The 17534-nt window shown below is 36.7% G+C and overlaps 1 protein-coding gene across 4 annotated transcripts in view; it reads left to right on the forward strand.

Annotated features, from left to right (window-relative positions):
* Positions 1 to 17534, forward strand: part of asl (chromosome segregation ATPase asterless) — a 385090-nt gene that overhangs the window by 74179 nt on the left and 293377 nt on the right. For all 4 annotated transcript variants that reach the window (XM_090412113.1, XM_090412114.1, XM_090412117.1 and 1 more), the window contains one exon: positions 4810 to 5281. In XM_090412113.1, coding sequence (XP_090268239.1) covers positions 4810 to 5281 — 472 coding nt within the window. The remainder of the gene's footprint in view (positions 1 to 4809; positions 5282 to 17534) is intronic.

Genomic DNA, 17534 nt, shown 5'->3' on the forward strand with positions numbered 1-17534 from the left:
TTTTCTTCTTCAGCATCTTTCCATCAACTACTGGATTCAGGTCCCATAAATTTTCAGTAGTTTTTATGCTTAGCTAATGTCCACCATCTTATGTCAAACTGATAATATCTCCAACTTGTTCTTTGGCAATATTTCCTTCTCATTTCTTCTCTTGGTATCCACTCAGTGCTTATTTTGTCTCTCTTCCATCTGTCAAGCTGCTATATATGGCTAGCCCATCTCCATTTCCATGCTTTGTAATACTTCACAACAATATCCTCTACTCTTATCTGTTATTTTTAATTCTATCCCTTTTTTATGTGGAGCATTATTCTCTTCAAAGCTGTTTGGGCTACATGCAACTCTTTTCATGTTTTTTAGTTGTTGCCCAGTCCCACTTCCATTGGTAAACACTGGAATAATATACTGTGAAATAGTTTTCTTTTTTAAACATATAGGTAAATTAGGACAGATAATTATTTATGTAGCCAAAATGCTCATCCTACTGTGATTCTTCTATTTATTTCCTTTGCTTCCCCTTCAAACTAATTGTCCGAGATAAATATAGTAATCCACAATTTCATTAGGATCAATTGCTAATTTTAGTTCAACCTGATATGAACTTGTTATTAATTTTGATTTTGTTATGGTAATCTATAAACTTTTTTTTCCTGTTTTCTCTTTCAAGGTAATTTAGCATTTTCTGAACTTCTTGCTAATTTTTTCACAGAACAGTCAGTGGTGAACTATAGACTCAGATACACAAACATCATTGAAGAGAAAATTAAAATGTTTGAAAACAAGAACCAAACATTAGAGTTTCAGTCGCAAACTCTGAAGAATGCATCAATTGATTCAGCCAGAGAGACATGTGGTGAGGTTGTCTGTAAGGATGGAAAAATCAGAACTCTATGCTAGAATCAGGAAGTTAGAGAGGCAATCAAGGAAAAGAACAAAGCATGTTAAAAGTTTCTGGCAAGTAAGTGCTCATAAAATTGTGTTCATAGAGAATACAGAGAAAAATGTATGAAAGTGAAGCACTGTGTAAGGAGTAGCCATAGTATTCAACACAAAATACGAGGCTAATCTTCTTGAATGGCAGTCAGTCTCAAGTAGAGTAATGTGGGCAAATATGAGAATGGGGAACTGGACAATGAGACTTATTTGTGCCTATGGTCCCACAGAAGGTTCTACTAAAGTAGAAGTGGAGGAATTTTTTGAGGCTTTAGAAAAATCAACTGACACAATGAAAAAGGAAAAGTTGGTCCTTGTTGGGGATCTAAATAGTAGAGTAGGAAATGATTGTGAGACATACAAAAATATTTTGGGAAAATTTGGAGAAAAGAGCAAAGCTAATAATAATGGCAAATATCTGTTGGATTTCTGCTCAGGACATGGACTGGTTATTACTAACACCATGTTCCAACATAAAAATGTGCACAAATTCACATGGAGAGAAGAGGCTAGGAATAAGAAAAGTCTCATTGACTATGTTATTGTTGATAGTGATGTTTTCTCCCTGGTGCAGGACACCAGAGTGTACAGAGGATTTGAAATTGGAAGTGATCACTATTTAGTCTTGAGCAGGATAAAATTGAATTTCATATTGAAAAGAATAACATGTAAGAAAGTTTTAAAGCGAATAAAAGTTGAGCAGCTCTCAGATGTAAACTGTAGACTAAAATACAGAAATATTATTGAAAAGAAAATGAAAGAGTTTGAGAACAGGAATCAAACCTTGGAGATTCAGTGGCAAACTCTAAAGGAAACATTGATTGATTCTGCAAGAGAGGCATGTGGTGAGGTTGTGTGCGAAGATAAAAAAATCAGAACTCCCTGGTGGACACAGGAAGTTAAAGAGGCAGTGAAGGAAAAGAAGAAAGCATATCAAAAGTTCCTGGCAAATAAGTCAGATTTTACTCTTACAGAATACAGAGACAAATGTAAGAAAGCTAAACAGTGTGTAAAACTAGCTAAACAAAAGTCATGGGAGGACTTTGGCAAGAATATAGAAAATAAATATCAAGAAGGTGGCAAAATATTCTGGAGGTTGTTGAAGAAGCTTAGGAATGGAGGAAAGAGTGCTGTAAAAGGAATTAGAGATGATAAAGGTGAAATGAAAACAGGAGAAAAAGATATCCTTGAAGTATGGAGTAATTACTTTGAAAAACTGCTAAATGAAACAAGCAGTGATGACAGCACAGTGATAAAAAACACTGAACAGGCATGCAGTCAGGAATACATATCCATACTTGAAGTAGAAAAAGCTATCAAAGGCTTGAAATGTGGAAAGGCAGCAGGAGTAGATGATATTCGACCAGAAATGCTGAAGTATGGTGATATAAGAGTCTTACAGTGGCTGCACTGCATAGTTCAGAAAGCCTGGACAGAGGGACGAATTCCCGATGATTGGAGTAGAGCTCTCATAGTACCCATATATAAAAAGGGAAATAAAACTGAATGTGAGAATTACAGAGGTATTTCCCTACTGAGTGTTCCTGGCAAGATCTATGCAAGTATACTTGAGAAACGGTTGAGAAGAATTGTGGAAGAAAAGCTTGGTGAAGAACAAGCTGGATTCAGGCCAAATAGAGGCTGTCTGGATCAGATCTTCACTTTACGACAAATAGTCGAGAAAGCATGGGAATATAACAAAGATCTGTATTTAAGTTTTGTCGATTTGGAAAAGGCATATGACAAGGTGCCAAGAGAGAAGCTATTCAATACGCTGCAGTTATATGGTGTCAATGGGGCATTATATCAAGCAATACTTAGTCTTTATTTGAGTTGTGAGTCTGCAGTTAGAATTGAAGGAAGTACAGGAAGATGGTTTAATGTTGAATCTGGTGTGAGACAAGGATGTACGTTGTCCCCTCTGTTATTCATTATCTATATGGATCACATTATGAAGGAATGTGGTATTAAACCTGATATCAAAATTGGAGATGTTAATGTCAGCTCTTTGCTTTATGCGGATGATGTTATACTTCTAAATAAATCCGCTACAAGTCTGCAAGATTCTCTGACTAAATTGAATAGCTGTTGTAATAGATATGGTATGAAGGTCAGCAATAAAAAGACAAAGACAATGAAAATAGGCAGAATCATTGAAAATGTCAACTGTGTTGTGAATGGAAAACCTGTGGAACAAGTAAAACATTTCAGCTACTTAGGCACAATTTTTACTGAAGATGGTAAACTAAATATAGAAATAGACAACAGAATCAGCAAAGCTGGTATCGTGGGAAGTCAATTGAATAAATTCATATGGAATAAGAAAGAAATTAGTCGGAACACTAAATTAGCTGTATACAAGACTGTGTTCAAACCAATTTTAACTTATGGATCTGAGAGCTGGGTCAGAAGTAAAACACTTGACCAAAGACTAGAGACCGCAGATATGAGAGTCCTGAGAAAGATTAGAGGCGTGAACAGATGGCATCAATGGCAATATCATATTAAAAATGAGGATATTAGGAAAGAACTTGACATTGTCAGCATCCAGGAATGCGTTAGCAGAGCTAATCTCAGATGGTATGGTCACTTAAATAGAATGGGAGAGGAAAGATTAGCAAAACAAGTGTTCTCTGCCAGGTTGGCAGGAAAACGACCCAGAGGAAGACCAAGATATAGGTGGATTGATACGGTACAAAGTGCCTTAGACGATAGAAATATAAGATCTGATAATGTTGGAGTCTTGACAAGTAACAGACTGATTTGGAGGAAAATTGTAGATAGGAAGTTAGTAATGATGTAATTTTTTCATGTAGTACTGTCATATCCTGTACACCCCTTGAGGGTACATGGCAGGAATTTGATGATGATGATGTGTAAAACTAGCTAAACAAAAGTAATGGGAAGACTGTGGTAAGAACATAGAAAAATAAATATCAGGAAAGTGGCAAAAATATTCTGGAGGCTGCAAGAGATTTTAGTTTTGAATCCTGCTGTTGCATGGCTATTTGTGAATGTCATTAGTTGGAAGATGGATTTCATTGGCTGGTTTGAAACCATCACTACCCTGTTTATTATCTTCGTTTGGGAAATCAGATTATCTAGCCCTTAGTCCACCCATGCAGTGTTGAAATATATAATAGGTTTACAACCTTTTATTCATGTATGGGATAGTGATTCCACATTCAAGGATGAAAATTGTCTAATGCCTAAAGATTTTCACAAACATCGCATAGCTGAATTTGAACCAAAATAGGTTGGGGAGAGAGAGAGAGAGAGAGAGGTGCTATTCCACTTAGGTAACCAGATTAGCATATAAAATTATTAAATAAACATTTTTAGCACTACACCTGATTACTAATTCTTCAGTTTAATATTTTTCTTTTTCTATGCTGGTAACTTGCTAAAAATATATGATTTTTTCCATTGTAGTTATTTCTGCTGTTGTCATAGGATTAAGTTAGTTATTACATAAAAATTCATTTCACTCATAGATGAATAGGGGAAAGCATTACTGAACAACTTACTTTATTTCACACTAATTTTTAACAATTTAGGGAAGTCGAAGAGGAAGAGTTGGGAATTATAGTCAAAAATATTGAACTTGTGTCAATATTTTTGACTATAATGGCATAAGTGCATCATGGATTTTAAATTAAGAAATTAGTTATTTTTCATCTTTTCTGTTTTAAAGTTTTTGAAAAAAGAACATTAAAATTTAAAACACATTCCTAAACTTTCAAGTTTCCTACATTTCTTGTATAACTTTTGTATGTTCTTCAACTTATTCAGTTTTATTTTTATAAGTTTACTCATTTAAATTGACATGTGACATTTGTTATATAATTTGTAAATTCTTTTCTCTTTATATCTTAGCCTCTGAAAAGTTTGCCATCTGAATGTAATCAATCAGACATGCTATCTACTCATCCAGTAGATAATTTTTCATCAGAAGGATCTGCCATAAGTGAGGAAGGCAGTTCCTCAGCCACTAGTAAGGATCAGTCATCATTTCTTTTAGGACCACAGTATTCCAAAGATGAAAGCCAAAAGAACTTGTATTTTGTAGATTCAGTACAGAATGCTGAAGTTAATAATATACAATTTAACAAATTACATTTCAGTGGTATCAGTAAACATGATGAATTTGAATTTAATAATAAAGTGACTGAAGATTCAAAAAAGGCAACTGAGACTAAGGGAGAGGAAGTACATGGTGTGCCTTTGTTTCATCACGTGAAAGAAAGAGATGTACGTAATACCGTAATAAATGTTGATACACAAACAAATGCAGTAGTTAGTGCCACACAAAATTCTGATTACTGGCAGCAACAAAATGTATACATGGGTAAGTTTGTATTAAAAGTAGTTTTCTTGAAGATTTTACCATTTTTAAAATTAGCAGCATTTTATCATGATTTATTACATTAAAGCATCTTACAGCTCCTTTTCTATAGTTTCAGTGGAAGACTGAAAATCCATCTGACCAAACTTGTAAATTCAGGTTCCATGCCAGTTTGGTTTCTAAGCTCCCACTCATAACGCTGAAAAAGCTAGTAATGTTCATCTGATTTAACTTAAGTGTATCTGCAAACATCTGCTTTATCTATATATCTTCCTCATCCAAAGGTGTACTTTTGGAAAAGGAGTGGAGAAAAAAGAAAGGAATCATTTTAAACAAACATGTAGTAATTCATAATGTCCACAAAAAAAAATTATATTCTTGTTTTCAGCTTATTTTTTAGTCATGAAGATATTTCACCTGCAAACTTTTGTTTATGCATTGGTAAAATAAGAATAAAAACAAGAGTATAATTTCCAACTCAAAAAAAAAATATACTACAACTCTCACTGCAGTGAACTAATAGAGATAAAAAAAAGTTTGTAATAGTAAAAAGTTCACTCTAGGGATTTTTTTTTTTTAAGAAAATTAAAAAAAAAAGTGTTGATAGTTATATAACACCTCTCCCTCTCATTTGACAAACCCTACTCTACACAACTCACTTCAACCCACAGAACATCAACCCCATTGGAGGATGGCTTGGAGGTCAGAATTAAGGGCAGTGGTGGTTGATGTTCTGTGAGTTGTGTAGAGTAGGGTTTGTCAAATGAGAGGGAGGGGGTGTAATGCGCTATCATCTGCAAAAATGTGTATTGGGTTAGAGGTCAACTGAAGTAGGTCATTGATATATAGAAGGAAGAGGGTCGGTGAGAGAACTGAACCTTGTGGGACCCCAGCATTAGTTGGATGGTGAGAGGATAGGGTGCCATCTACCATCACACATAGTGTTTGTCCAGACAGGAAGCTTGCAATCCATCTGCAGAAGTCCTGAGACAGTCTAAATGATGGGAGTTTGCTTAGTAAGCCTGTGTGCCAGACCCAGTCAAAGGCTTTAGAGATATCAAGTGCAACTACTTGAGATTCGGCGAATTTCTCCATGGCATTTGTCCAGCGATGGGTGATGTATGAGAGTAGATCTCCTGTTGATCGGCTTCGACGGAATCTGTACTGGTGGTTGCTTAATAGTTGGGCACCTTCAAGGTGGAGTTGAGAGTTGATGGTTTTCTCCATCATTTTAGATAGGACTGAAGTGGCACACTCAGATAACCTCGTCAACTTCAAGCTAGTAAAACCCAATTCTGTCTTATTTCTCACAAAAAAGAACCATTTTCCTCCAACATTGTTTTTAATAACACTCAAATTCCCAGACAAGATGAGATCTGTCTTCTTGGAATTACCCTAACACCAAGCCTCTCCTGGCATAAACACATCACAATCATTGCATCCTCAGCTTCCAAAAAACTAGGTTTTCTCTTTCGCTCAAGACGTTCCTTCACCTCTAAACAGCTGTTAACATTATACAAATCTCAAATCCGTCCAGCTATCGAATACTACTCTCACATTTGGAGTGGGGCTCCTAAAAGCTCCCTCAAAATGCTTGACTCAGTACAGAGGAGAGCAATTAGATTGATAAAACCCCTGTGCCAAACCTGATCACATGCCTTTGAAATGTCGAGGACAGCTATGTGAGTTTCTCCAAATTTCGCAATGACTCGAGTCCATAGTTGGTATATCTCTAGATGGTTCAAGAGATGGTTGTTGTTGACCTCCATAATTTTTGAGAGAACAGAAGTGAGAGCAATTTGGATAGTAGTTCGTTGGTTTACTTTTATCACCATTCTTTGGGATGGACTGGATGTGGACCTGTTTCCATGTTGTCAGGTAGATGCCACTTGAATAGGATAGCTTGAAGAGACAATACAGGATAGGAGTTAGTTCTGGAGCACAATTTTTTTTAAGACAATAGGTGTGATACCCATTACCAGATGCCTTGTTTGTGTTCAGGTTAAGGATTCTTCAGTTTCATGAAGAATCTTCATGAAACTGAAGAATCTTCATGAAGAACCTTGTGTTGCCACAGTCATTCTGAAATGAAGTAAGCAGTAGGAAAGTGACAAAAAACTATTCAATACTTAATGGAAATCCTTGCTTAACTCTCAGGCAGTGTCTAGTAGCAGCTGCCGTGTTTAAGGTGCTCACGAAAGCTACTATTAGTTAGAAATTGTATTATATTATATTGTGGTGTTAATTAGAGTAAGTTAATTTTGTCCATAAATATAAGATACATAGTGTGGCACTTGACACCAATACAAAATAGAACAATAGCATCGAAATCATCATTGTTCAAGGATTCAACCTGAGGGGCTATGTGCAGTGCAGTGTCTGTGAAATGTGCTTGTTACTAAAGGTGGATAAACTTTGGTTCGAAAACAAGCGGTGTGAGAGTGTGCTGAAAATGTTATGAAAATGAATGTCAAGTGTGGTTTGGTCAAGAGATTGAAGGGGTAGTTGTAACAGATTTATGTATGAAAATATATGTGATAGTGTAGCAATAGTTAGGATTGAGAGAAAGAGAGAGAGCAAGGGTAAAGTAGCAAGATTGAGAGAGAGAGAGAGAGAGAGCAGCAAAAGTGACACGATAGAGAGTAAAATTGACAAGATTGAGAGATAGAGAGAGAGGGAGGATAAATGGGACAAGATTGATAAAGATAGAGAGAAGGTAAAATTGACAAAGATTGAGAGAGAGATGGAAGGAGGGTAAATGGGACAAGATTGAGAGAGAGAGATGGAAGGAGGGTAAATAGCACAAGATTGAGAGAGAGAGAGAGAGAGTGAAGGTAAAATTGACAAAGATTGAGAGAGAGAGATGGAAGGAGGGTAAATGGGACAAAATTGAGAGAGAGAGAGATGGAAGGAGGGTAAATGGGACAAGATTTAGAGAGAGAGATGGAGGGAGGGTAAATGGGACAAAATTGAGAGAGAGAGAGATGGAAGGAGGGTAAATGGGACAAGATTGAGAGAGAGAGAGAGAGAGATGGAGGGAGGGTAAATGGGACAAGAGAGAGAGAGAGAGAAAGGTCAAAATGACAAGAGAGAGAGAGGGTGGAGGTTTAAGTGACAAGATTGAGAGAGAGAGAGAGAGAGAGAGAGGTCAAGATTGAGAGAGATTGACATAGAAAAAGGAGATGACTGAGAGAGAGAGAGAGAGAGGTCAAAATGTCAAGATTGAGAGAGATTGACATAGAAAAAGGAGATGATTGAGAGAGAGAGAGAGAGACTGACAGGATAAAAGTGACAAGATTGACACAGAGGAAAAAGTGACAAGATTGAGAGAGAATAAAAGTGACAATCAGAATAGAGTATGAAAGATGGAATAAGTTCTGATCACTTGCCTTAGTATCTCCCATAATGCAAAGCATGTCTCCTTGTGGACATGTATAATGCTATGCATTAAGGGAAGGGCCACTACCCAGACCAGTTTCGACCTTTATTGAGGTCTCATCAGTGGGAGCCAGACCCAGAGTGGTGATACTAAAGTGGAAGTAATGCAGAAGTCATATCACCATATATTGCCAAAAGGTATCAACATCTTATTATTAAAATTCTTTGGATTAGAGATAGTTTATGGAAGTTTTTTCACTTGGCTATGCTACTAATTATATATTTGGTTTAATCCTTTATCCTAAATCCTTGGGTAGCATAGCCAAGTGGAAAAAAAACTTCCATCAATTATCTCTAATCCAGAGAATTTTAATAATAAGGTGTTGACACCTTTTGGCTGGTATATGGTGATATGACCTCTCCATTACGTCCACCTTAGTATCGCCACCTCTGGGTCTGGCTCCCACTGATGAGACCTCAATAAAGGTCGAAACCGGTCTGGATAGTGGCCCTTCCCTTAATGCGTAGCATTATACATGTCTGCAAGGAGATGTGCTTTGCATTATGGGAGATACTAAGGCAAGTGATCAGAACTTATTCCACTTTTACCACGAGTTGTCCCAGTCCTGAAAATACTCCAGGCGCAAACTTTGTTTGCTTACACTTGGATAAAGGATTAAACCAAATATATAATTGGTAGCATAGCCAAGCGAAAAAACTTCCATCAGTATGAAAGATGGTGTGCTTGCACGGAGCACTACATAAGATGAAGTGTGAGCTAGAGCAAATTCAGAAATGTCTGGCGAATGGATCAGCAGAGAACAGAAAGAAAGGTGCAAAAAAAGAGGGAGAGAGAGGAAGCTTGGCTAAGTGAGAAAGGACAAGTAAGGGGAGAATCTTGTATGGCAATTCCATTATAAGAGGTGTGCTTGATGAGAGAGTTAAGAAATCATGTTTCCTGGGTACAAAGATTAATGACGTTAGGCTATTAGAATGCAGAAAATCAAAGTGAAGGAGTTGATTGTTTTAGCGGGAATGAAGATTTGAAAGAAGAGAAGTATGCTATGCAGGAGGAAATGAAAGAGTTACTGTAAGTAGCAAAAGCAAAGAGTGAGGCTTAAGATAGTTTGACTGTTGCCATGATAACAAATGAGTTGGTGCATATCATGCAGGAGGAATAACATGGAGTGTGTGTGTGGAGTGAGTTTGATGGATGAAAGGACTTACACAAAGTGGATGGTTCGTACTCCAATGGATTTGTTGTTCAGTGAAGTGAGATTAGAGGTGCAAAATCAGGGAAACTAAAGCTATTAGAGGAGAGGCTATTGAGTGACACCACAGATATCATCAGCAGCCAGATTGGTTTGAAAGCACCAGTTCTTGTCTGATCACTGAAGTTAGCAAACCTGAGCCCAGTTAGTACTTGGGAGTGTCACCCTTGAAATCCCAGGTGGTGCTGGCATGACACTTTCTGTTGTCAGTAGTGTGGCTGAGTGGTCTAAGGCACTGGTTTAAAGTACCAGTCTCTTTGAAGGCATGGGTTCATGCCTTCGAAGGTTTTTTTGAGTCATAGTCAAGGTACTGGATAAGTTTCTCAAGATCAAAATACAGGAATGGATAGACAAAAATCAGATACTATATGGGGGACAATATGGTTTTGTGAAGGGTGGGTTGTACCTCAGTAATTTGCTCATGTTTTATAATATAGTGATAGCTGAGTTGTATAAAGATAATGGAGTTTTTCAGTAATACTACTGGATTTTGCAAAAACTTTTGACAGGATACCATATGGAATTCTAATCGGTGAATTGCAGCACATGAAAATGGATATAAAGTTGGTGAAGTGGATAAGAGCTTGGTTGATGGAGAAAAAACTTCAGAATAAACTACTCAGAGAGTAGTTTATTCAGAAGTAGAGTCCAGTAGAAGGCCTGTGACTAGTGGTGTACTACAGGGCTCTGTTCTTGGGCCACTACTATTTAATTTGTTCATTAACAATATAGGAAAGGATCTGAGAGAAACTATTCAGTTGTTTGCTGATGATGCAAAACTGGGTAGATCAATAGTTAATACAGATGATGTTAATATTTTGCAGGATGACTTGGGTAGACTGGCAGTATATGCAAAGGAGATTGGATGTCAGTTTAATGTGGCAAAGTGTAAGGTTATGTATTTTGATGTGAAAAGATTACTAACTGTATACCACATTGATGGAACTGTACTCCAGGAAATTGATGAAACCAAAGATTTGGGGGCATTAGTGAATAGGGAGTTAAAGTTTAGAGTGTACATTGCAATAGTGTCTAAAGCAGCTCATTGGATTAGATTACACAGTTATTACTGAAGAATACTCTGATGAGCAGAAACAAGCAGATTATTATACATCTTTATTGAGCCTTGGTATGATCACATTTTGACTACTGTGTGCACATATCTGGCCACCTGAGTTTCTTAGTGATGAGAAGAAAGTGGAGAGGATCCAGAGGCAAGTGACAGATGGTATCAGGTCCATGGATTGAACCTTACAAGAACAGGTCAAGGATTTGTAGCTTATAGAAATTGGTTGACAGGAGGAAAAGGGGTGATATGATTGAGATATTTTACTTGGAGAGTGGTGAATGAATAGAATAGATTGACAGTCTGTGGGTGGCATGACTGTGAACGAGTTCAAAGCTGACTATGATAGATACTGCAAGAATGTTGCAAAGTGTTAACTTAGTAATTCTACTATTTCGACTGATTCAGTTACTTTCCCACCATTGGCTTTCCTTAAAATCATTCTGCCATATACATTTTTTCTTTTACTTGTAGCATTTCAAAAGAACTGTTTGGGATTCTCTTTAGCCTGCATTGCTAACTTCGTTTCATAATCTGGTTTAGCCATTCTTACCACACTAGTTACCCTTCTTGTCTGTTCCTTGTACTGTTCATGTGTCTGCAGGTCACCCTTCTCCTTAAATGATGTTTAAGGCCTCCCTCATGAGTCTAAAGACTCCATGGAGTAGTCCATAATAATAATAATCATCATCATTGTTATTACAGGCAACTCCAAGGAGTTCTTAAATTCATCCCTCGATGAGACTAAGGATCTAAACATCATGTCAAGAACTATCCAACATTTGCGCAGTATCTAGCATACTTTACTTTGAACTCATTCACAGTCATGGCACCCAAAACAGAGTATGGCAACCTATTTCACCCATTCACCTTCACTACTTCCCAAGCAATAAACCTAGTTCTAACACCCTTGCTAATTACACTCTTACTCAGTTTTCATGGATAGCCCCTTAGTTCTCCCACCACCACACCTATTCTGAAAAATATCCTGTGAATTAATCTTGTAAAAACCCCTCAGTAATTTGTATGTCTCAATCAATATCACCCCTTTTCCACCTATCAGCTAGATTCTGTAAACTGCAAATCTTCAACCTGTTTTCATAAGGTTCATTCCATAGACTTGCTACCATCTTCGTCACTCACCTCTGGATCCTCTTGACCACCTCATCATCACCAAGAAACCCTGGAATCCAGATCTGTGTGCGGTAGTCAAGATGGGGTCTTATTGAAGCTCAATAAAGAGGAACAATAACCTGCTTGTCTCTATTCGTCAAAGTATTCTGAAGTACAGATCACTTACCCAAGTGATCTGATGAGCTACTTTAGCCACTTTTGCTATGTGTCCCCTAAACTTTAACTCCCCATCCACTAACACTACCAAGTGTCTGACTTCGTCAGTTTTGTGGAGTACAGTTCCACCAGTGTGGTATACAGCTGACAATCTTTTCACCTGATATTTTTCTCCTTTGCCCAGTCTGCCAATCTGTCCAAATCATACTGCAAAATTTTGAATTCATCTGTATTAACTATTGCTCTACCTAATTTTGCATCATCAGAAAATAACTGAAAAGTCTCTCTCAGATCCTTTCCTATATTGCTAATGAAAAAATTAGACAGTAGTAGTTCAAAAATAGAAACCTGCGACATGCTATCACAGGCCTTCTTATGGACTCTACTCCTGAATAAACTATTCTCTGATATCTCTCCATCAACCATGCTTCTATCCATCTTACCAACCCTATATCCATCCCCATGTGCTGCAGTTTACTGATTAGCGCCTTTGCAAAGTCCAGCATTATCGCTGTAAACCCCTAAATCCAACTCAGTTGTCAAAAGCATGTTCCCCCCACCCCAATACATTGTTCCATTTCCATCTATATCCATTCCTGTATTTTGCTCTTGACCAACTTTTCCAATACTTTAACAACTACTCCTGATATGCCGATCGATCGGTAATTTGCTACATCAGTCTTGGAGCCTCCTTTATGCTGTGGAACTGTCCCCCCCCCCCCCCCCCAAACTAACCCAGAACTGAGACTTAGATTACACAATATGGTCAAGGGCACTGACAATTCCCTTGCCGCTTCTTATAAAACTCAAGCTGGTATAGTACGCCCACAGATACGAGACCATTCGACACTTCTGTGCATGTCAACAGGAGAATCTATTACGAAAATAGGGTAATCAATCCATATTGTGAGATGAGTTGTTTATTATTACACATCAGAAAATTAACTTCTCTTTTATGATCATTGTAGTTTGTAAAGTGGTAACGATTTTGCTTGTATAACAGTTGGAAAATTTTATCTATAATGCATGTGATTTCGTGTGTTGTTGAACAATTCATTCATCGCCTTATTTCTTTCTCCCCTTCAACATGAATTGACTCTCTTCTTGGCAGTCTGCCAACGAGAGCTCTCCCTTATGTGGTTGGACTATATACCATTCAATCCCACAGCTGTATTCACATAAGGTTCTGTAATATGCTGCACCTCCATTTCATTTGCCTCAATTCCCATATAAGCCTTTGGTTTTCTCATTCAGGTGGATGATATACTCTTGCAATTCTTGCAAGAGTGTTAACTTAGTAATTCTACTATTTTGACTGATTCAGTTACCTTCCCACCATTGGCATTTCTTAAAATTATTCTGCCATATACATTTTTTCTTTTACTTGCAGCATATCGAAAGACCTGTTTGGGATTCTCTTTAGCCTGCATTGCTAACTTCCTTTCATAATCTGCTTTTGCTTTTCTTACCACTTTAGTTACCCTTCTGGTCTGCTCCTTATCTGTTCATGTGCCTGCAGGTCACCTTTCTCCTTAAATTCTCTCCACAGTTGTTTCATTTTTTTTTTTTTTTTTTTTTTTTTCCAGCTTCAGCCTAATGGTGTGATTTAACCATTTAACTCCCAATTGATTTACTCTCCTGACTCTAAGTATGAAGTCTGCCATTACCTCCTTCAAATGCTCCTTTAACATTTCAGGTGCACTATCAACATCCAGCCCTTCCAGTTTTACATACCATAGTACCGATCCAATCAATTTTCTAAGCTTGTCATACTTACCAGCCCTGTAATTCCACATATACCCTGTCTTAACTGAAAATTCCACAGATTTCACCACCTCCCAGGTCAAGGCCATATGATCAGTCTCACCAGTTGGTGGCAATGTGGTCATATTCGTTATGGACAAATTCTCAGATGCAGTTACTAGATCAAGCACTCTCGAACCCCTAGTATATTCCATTACATGCTGTCTCAGGTAATTATCCCCTAGTAACTGCACAAAATCCATTTCCTTCCTCCCATGTGTGTCCTCTCCTCCTTCCAATCTATGTTCCCATAGTAAAAAACCCCGTTAATAATGCCAGTAATAATACCAATGAAGCAACTGAGTGTGAGCATGTGCAAAAAAACCTAGTAGAACTGCTTGTAACTAACTAGAATGAGATAGTTAATATAAAGCTTCAGGATAGTGGTGGGCCTAAGGGACTTTTGAACTTTATGTACACTAATGCCAGGAGTCCCATTTGGGGACACCTGTAACCTCCATTGGGCACTTCCACTGGTGGCAGATCTGGGAAGCTCGTCATAGTTTACTGTGAAGGGTAGGAGGGAAATAAAATACCTCCCACAGACCAACAGGATAGCACTTCTTTCATGGGCCAGTCTGGGGGCCTCAAAGGTGGCAGCCCCACCATCACCAGACTCAGATGCTGAAGGCTAATCTTTACACACCTTAAAATTTCACCCATTATAAGAAACAGAGAGCTGAACTGCCTAAATAGTTAAAGACAAAGCGAGGAAAAAAGTACATGAGATACGGAACATGGAACATTAAAAGTCTACATGGAAAAGAAAACGAATTAATAGATAAATTAAAAAATCGAGACTGGATTTGCTAGCAGTCACAGAAACAAAAAAGAAAGGTCAAGGTTGCCAAAAAATGAAGGATGTCTATATATGCATACTTTTCTATTCAGGGGTAAACCCAAGAGAATGGGGAAAACATGGGGTAGCATACATAATTAAACCAGATCTCAAAGAATATATTATTAAATGGCAACTAATAAATGAAAAGTTGTTGACAATCACTATAGATTTTAAATCAGATAACCAAGTATTCACTGTAATTGTTGCATATGGCCCAAATGATAAGAGTAGACGAGGAAACGAAATAAGTGTTGAGATCACAAGGAGAAATAACCCGGAATAATAATGGAGAAAGAATAATATATCTTTGCCTAATAAAGAAATTAAAGATGCATTCTTCAAACTCTTACAAAAAACAAAATTGAAGAAGTTCAAGGGCATATTATACTACTAGGAGGCCTTAATGGCCATGTAGAGAATCAAGTAGACAAGGAAATGAAACAAGTGTTGGGATCACAAAGAGAAATAACCCGGAATAATAATGGAGAAAGAATAATAAATAATCTAGTAATAGCGAATACTATGTTTAAGCATAAAGAAATCCATAAGTTTACCAGGGAAGAGCCCAGTAGAAATGAAAAATCTATAATTGACTATGCCATCATAAGCAGATTGTACTGGAAGTATACAAAAATTGCAAGAGTCTATAGACTTTTTCATTTTTTATTTCAGGTCCTGAAATAGGCAATTACCACTACTTATTAGTATTGGAAATGACCCATAAAATAAAAGTTGAAAAATGTAGAAAAAGTAGCAAAGGAATAAATGTTAAGATAAAGAACTACAAACTAAAGAAAGAAGAAATAGCCATTGAGTATAAAAGTAAAATAGAAGAGAAGATGAAAGAAGTAGAAAAAGAGAGAGAGATATATATGAAGACCAAGATGTAGAAAGCCTATGGTACAGGTTCAAAACACTTCTAGAAACAAGCAAAGAAATTTGTGGTGTATCATTAAATAATAAACAGAAGAAACATAAAACACCCTTGTGGACTGAAGAACTAAAAGAAAATTAAAAAGAAAAAGCAATTGTGGAAGAGAGATATAACATCAAAGCTGCAGGGTGATAGAGAACTATACAACCAAAGAAATAAAGTTAAAACCTTAGTGAAAGAAGAGAAAAGAAAATGCTGGGAAGACTTTAGAACAAAATTTTGAAGGAAGCCAAAAACTCTTCTAAAATGTTTTAAGAAGAATGAGGTCAGAGAAAGAATGCCCCATAAAGTTTTATCAAAAATAAGGATGAAAAGTTACAAATTCCGAAGACATCATGGAAAGGTGGAAACAGTACTTCCAAGAATTATTGGAAGATGCAGGACACAGAAAAAATAGAACCCTAAGAGATGCGAGCAAAATAGAAGATCAAAGTGAGGCAATTCATGTAAATGAACTGTTAGCAGCAATAAATAAAATAAAACTGGACAAATAGCAGGCCATGACCAAATAACACCAGAAATGGTAAAGAATTTAGGAACAAAAGCCATAAAATTTCTTTTACATCTATTCAATGTCGTATGGAAAAAGAAAATTATTCCCAAAGACTGAGAAGTAGCAATAATAATTTATATTTAAGAAAGGAGATAACCGTAAATGTGAAAAACCATAGAGGGATTTCGCTTTAAAGTGTTCCAGGAAAATTGTATTTTAGAAGAGAGGCTTAGTAACCAAATAGAGGATGCACTGGATGAAATGCAATATGGCTTTCTTTCAAAAAAAAATAGCACACATGATCTTATCTTCAGTCTTAGACAAATATCAGAGAAAACATTGGAATATGGAAAAGAACTACAATATTTAATAGATTTCGATTTCGAAATCTATTAAATATGCATGTAGTTCTATTACTATGGCTGTACAAAGTCATAGAAATTATGTAAGAACCTATAATAATAGATCAAAAGAATTTGAAACAAATGTAGGAGTGAGGCAAGGCTGTATTCTCAGCCCTCTTCTTTTCATTATAGTAATGGATGAAATTTTAAAGGCATGCTAAACAAAAACAAAAAAGTTCCACCTAGGATACAGGAAACTGAAAGAAACCAGGATTTTGCACATGGCTTTTGCAGATGATGTAGTGATTCTAGCAAATACAGCTGAAGATTTGCAGTGCAACATCAACATTTAGTGTGAAGAAACAAAGAAAAGGAATATGACCATAAATATAAATAAAACTAAAACAATGATCATATCTAGAAACCAATCAAAACAATAAAAATAGAGAACCATCAACTGGAACAAGTTCACTCCTTTAAATACTTGGGATCATATATACAAGAAAATGGTAGACTAGACATAGAAATTAACAACAGGATAACTGGGAGAACAAAGCTATTCTATGCAATGAAAGGCCCACTCCTAGATAAGAAAGAAGTTATCCAGAAGAATACCAAAATGGCAGTATACCATTCAGTGTTTGTACCAACATTAACATATAGTTGCAAGTCTTGGCATTTAACAACAGAAAATACAAATAAACTATAAACAATTGAAATGAAATATCTTAGGAAAGTGGCGCAAAAAACAAGACTAGACCGAATAAGAAATCAAGCTATAAGAGACAGCCTTCAAGTTGCACCTCTGAACCAACTCATAACACAAGCCCAAATGA

The sequence above is a fragment of the Typopeltis vanoorti genome, chromosome 22, assembly GCF_054136105.1.
Source record: "Typopeltis vanoorti isolate ZY-2024b chromosome 22, IOZ_Tvanoo_1.0, whole genome shotgun sequence".
NCBI classification, from domain to species: domain Eukaryota; kingdom Metazoa; phylum Arthropoda; class Arachnida; order Uropygi; family Thelyphonidae; genus Typopeltis; species Typopeltis vanoorti.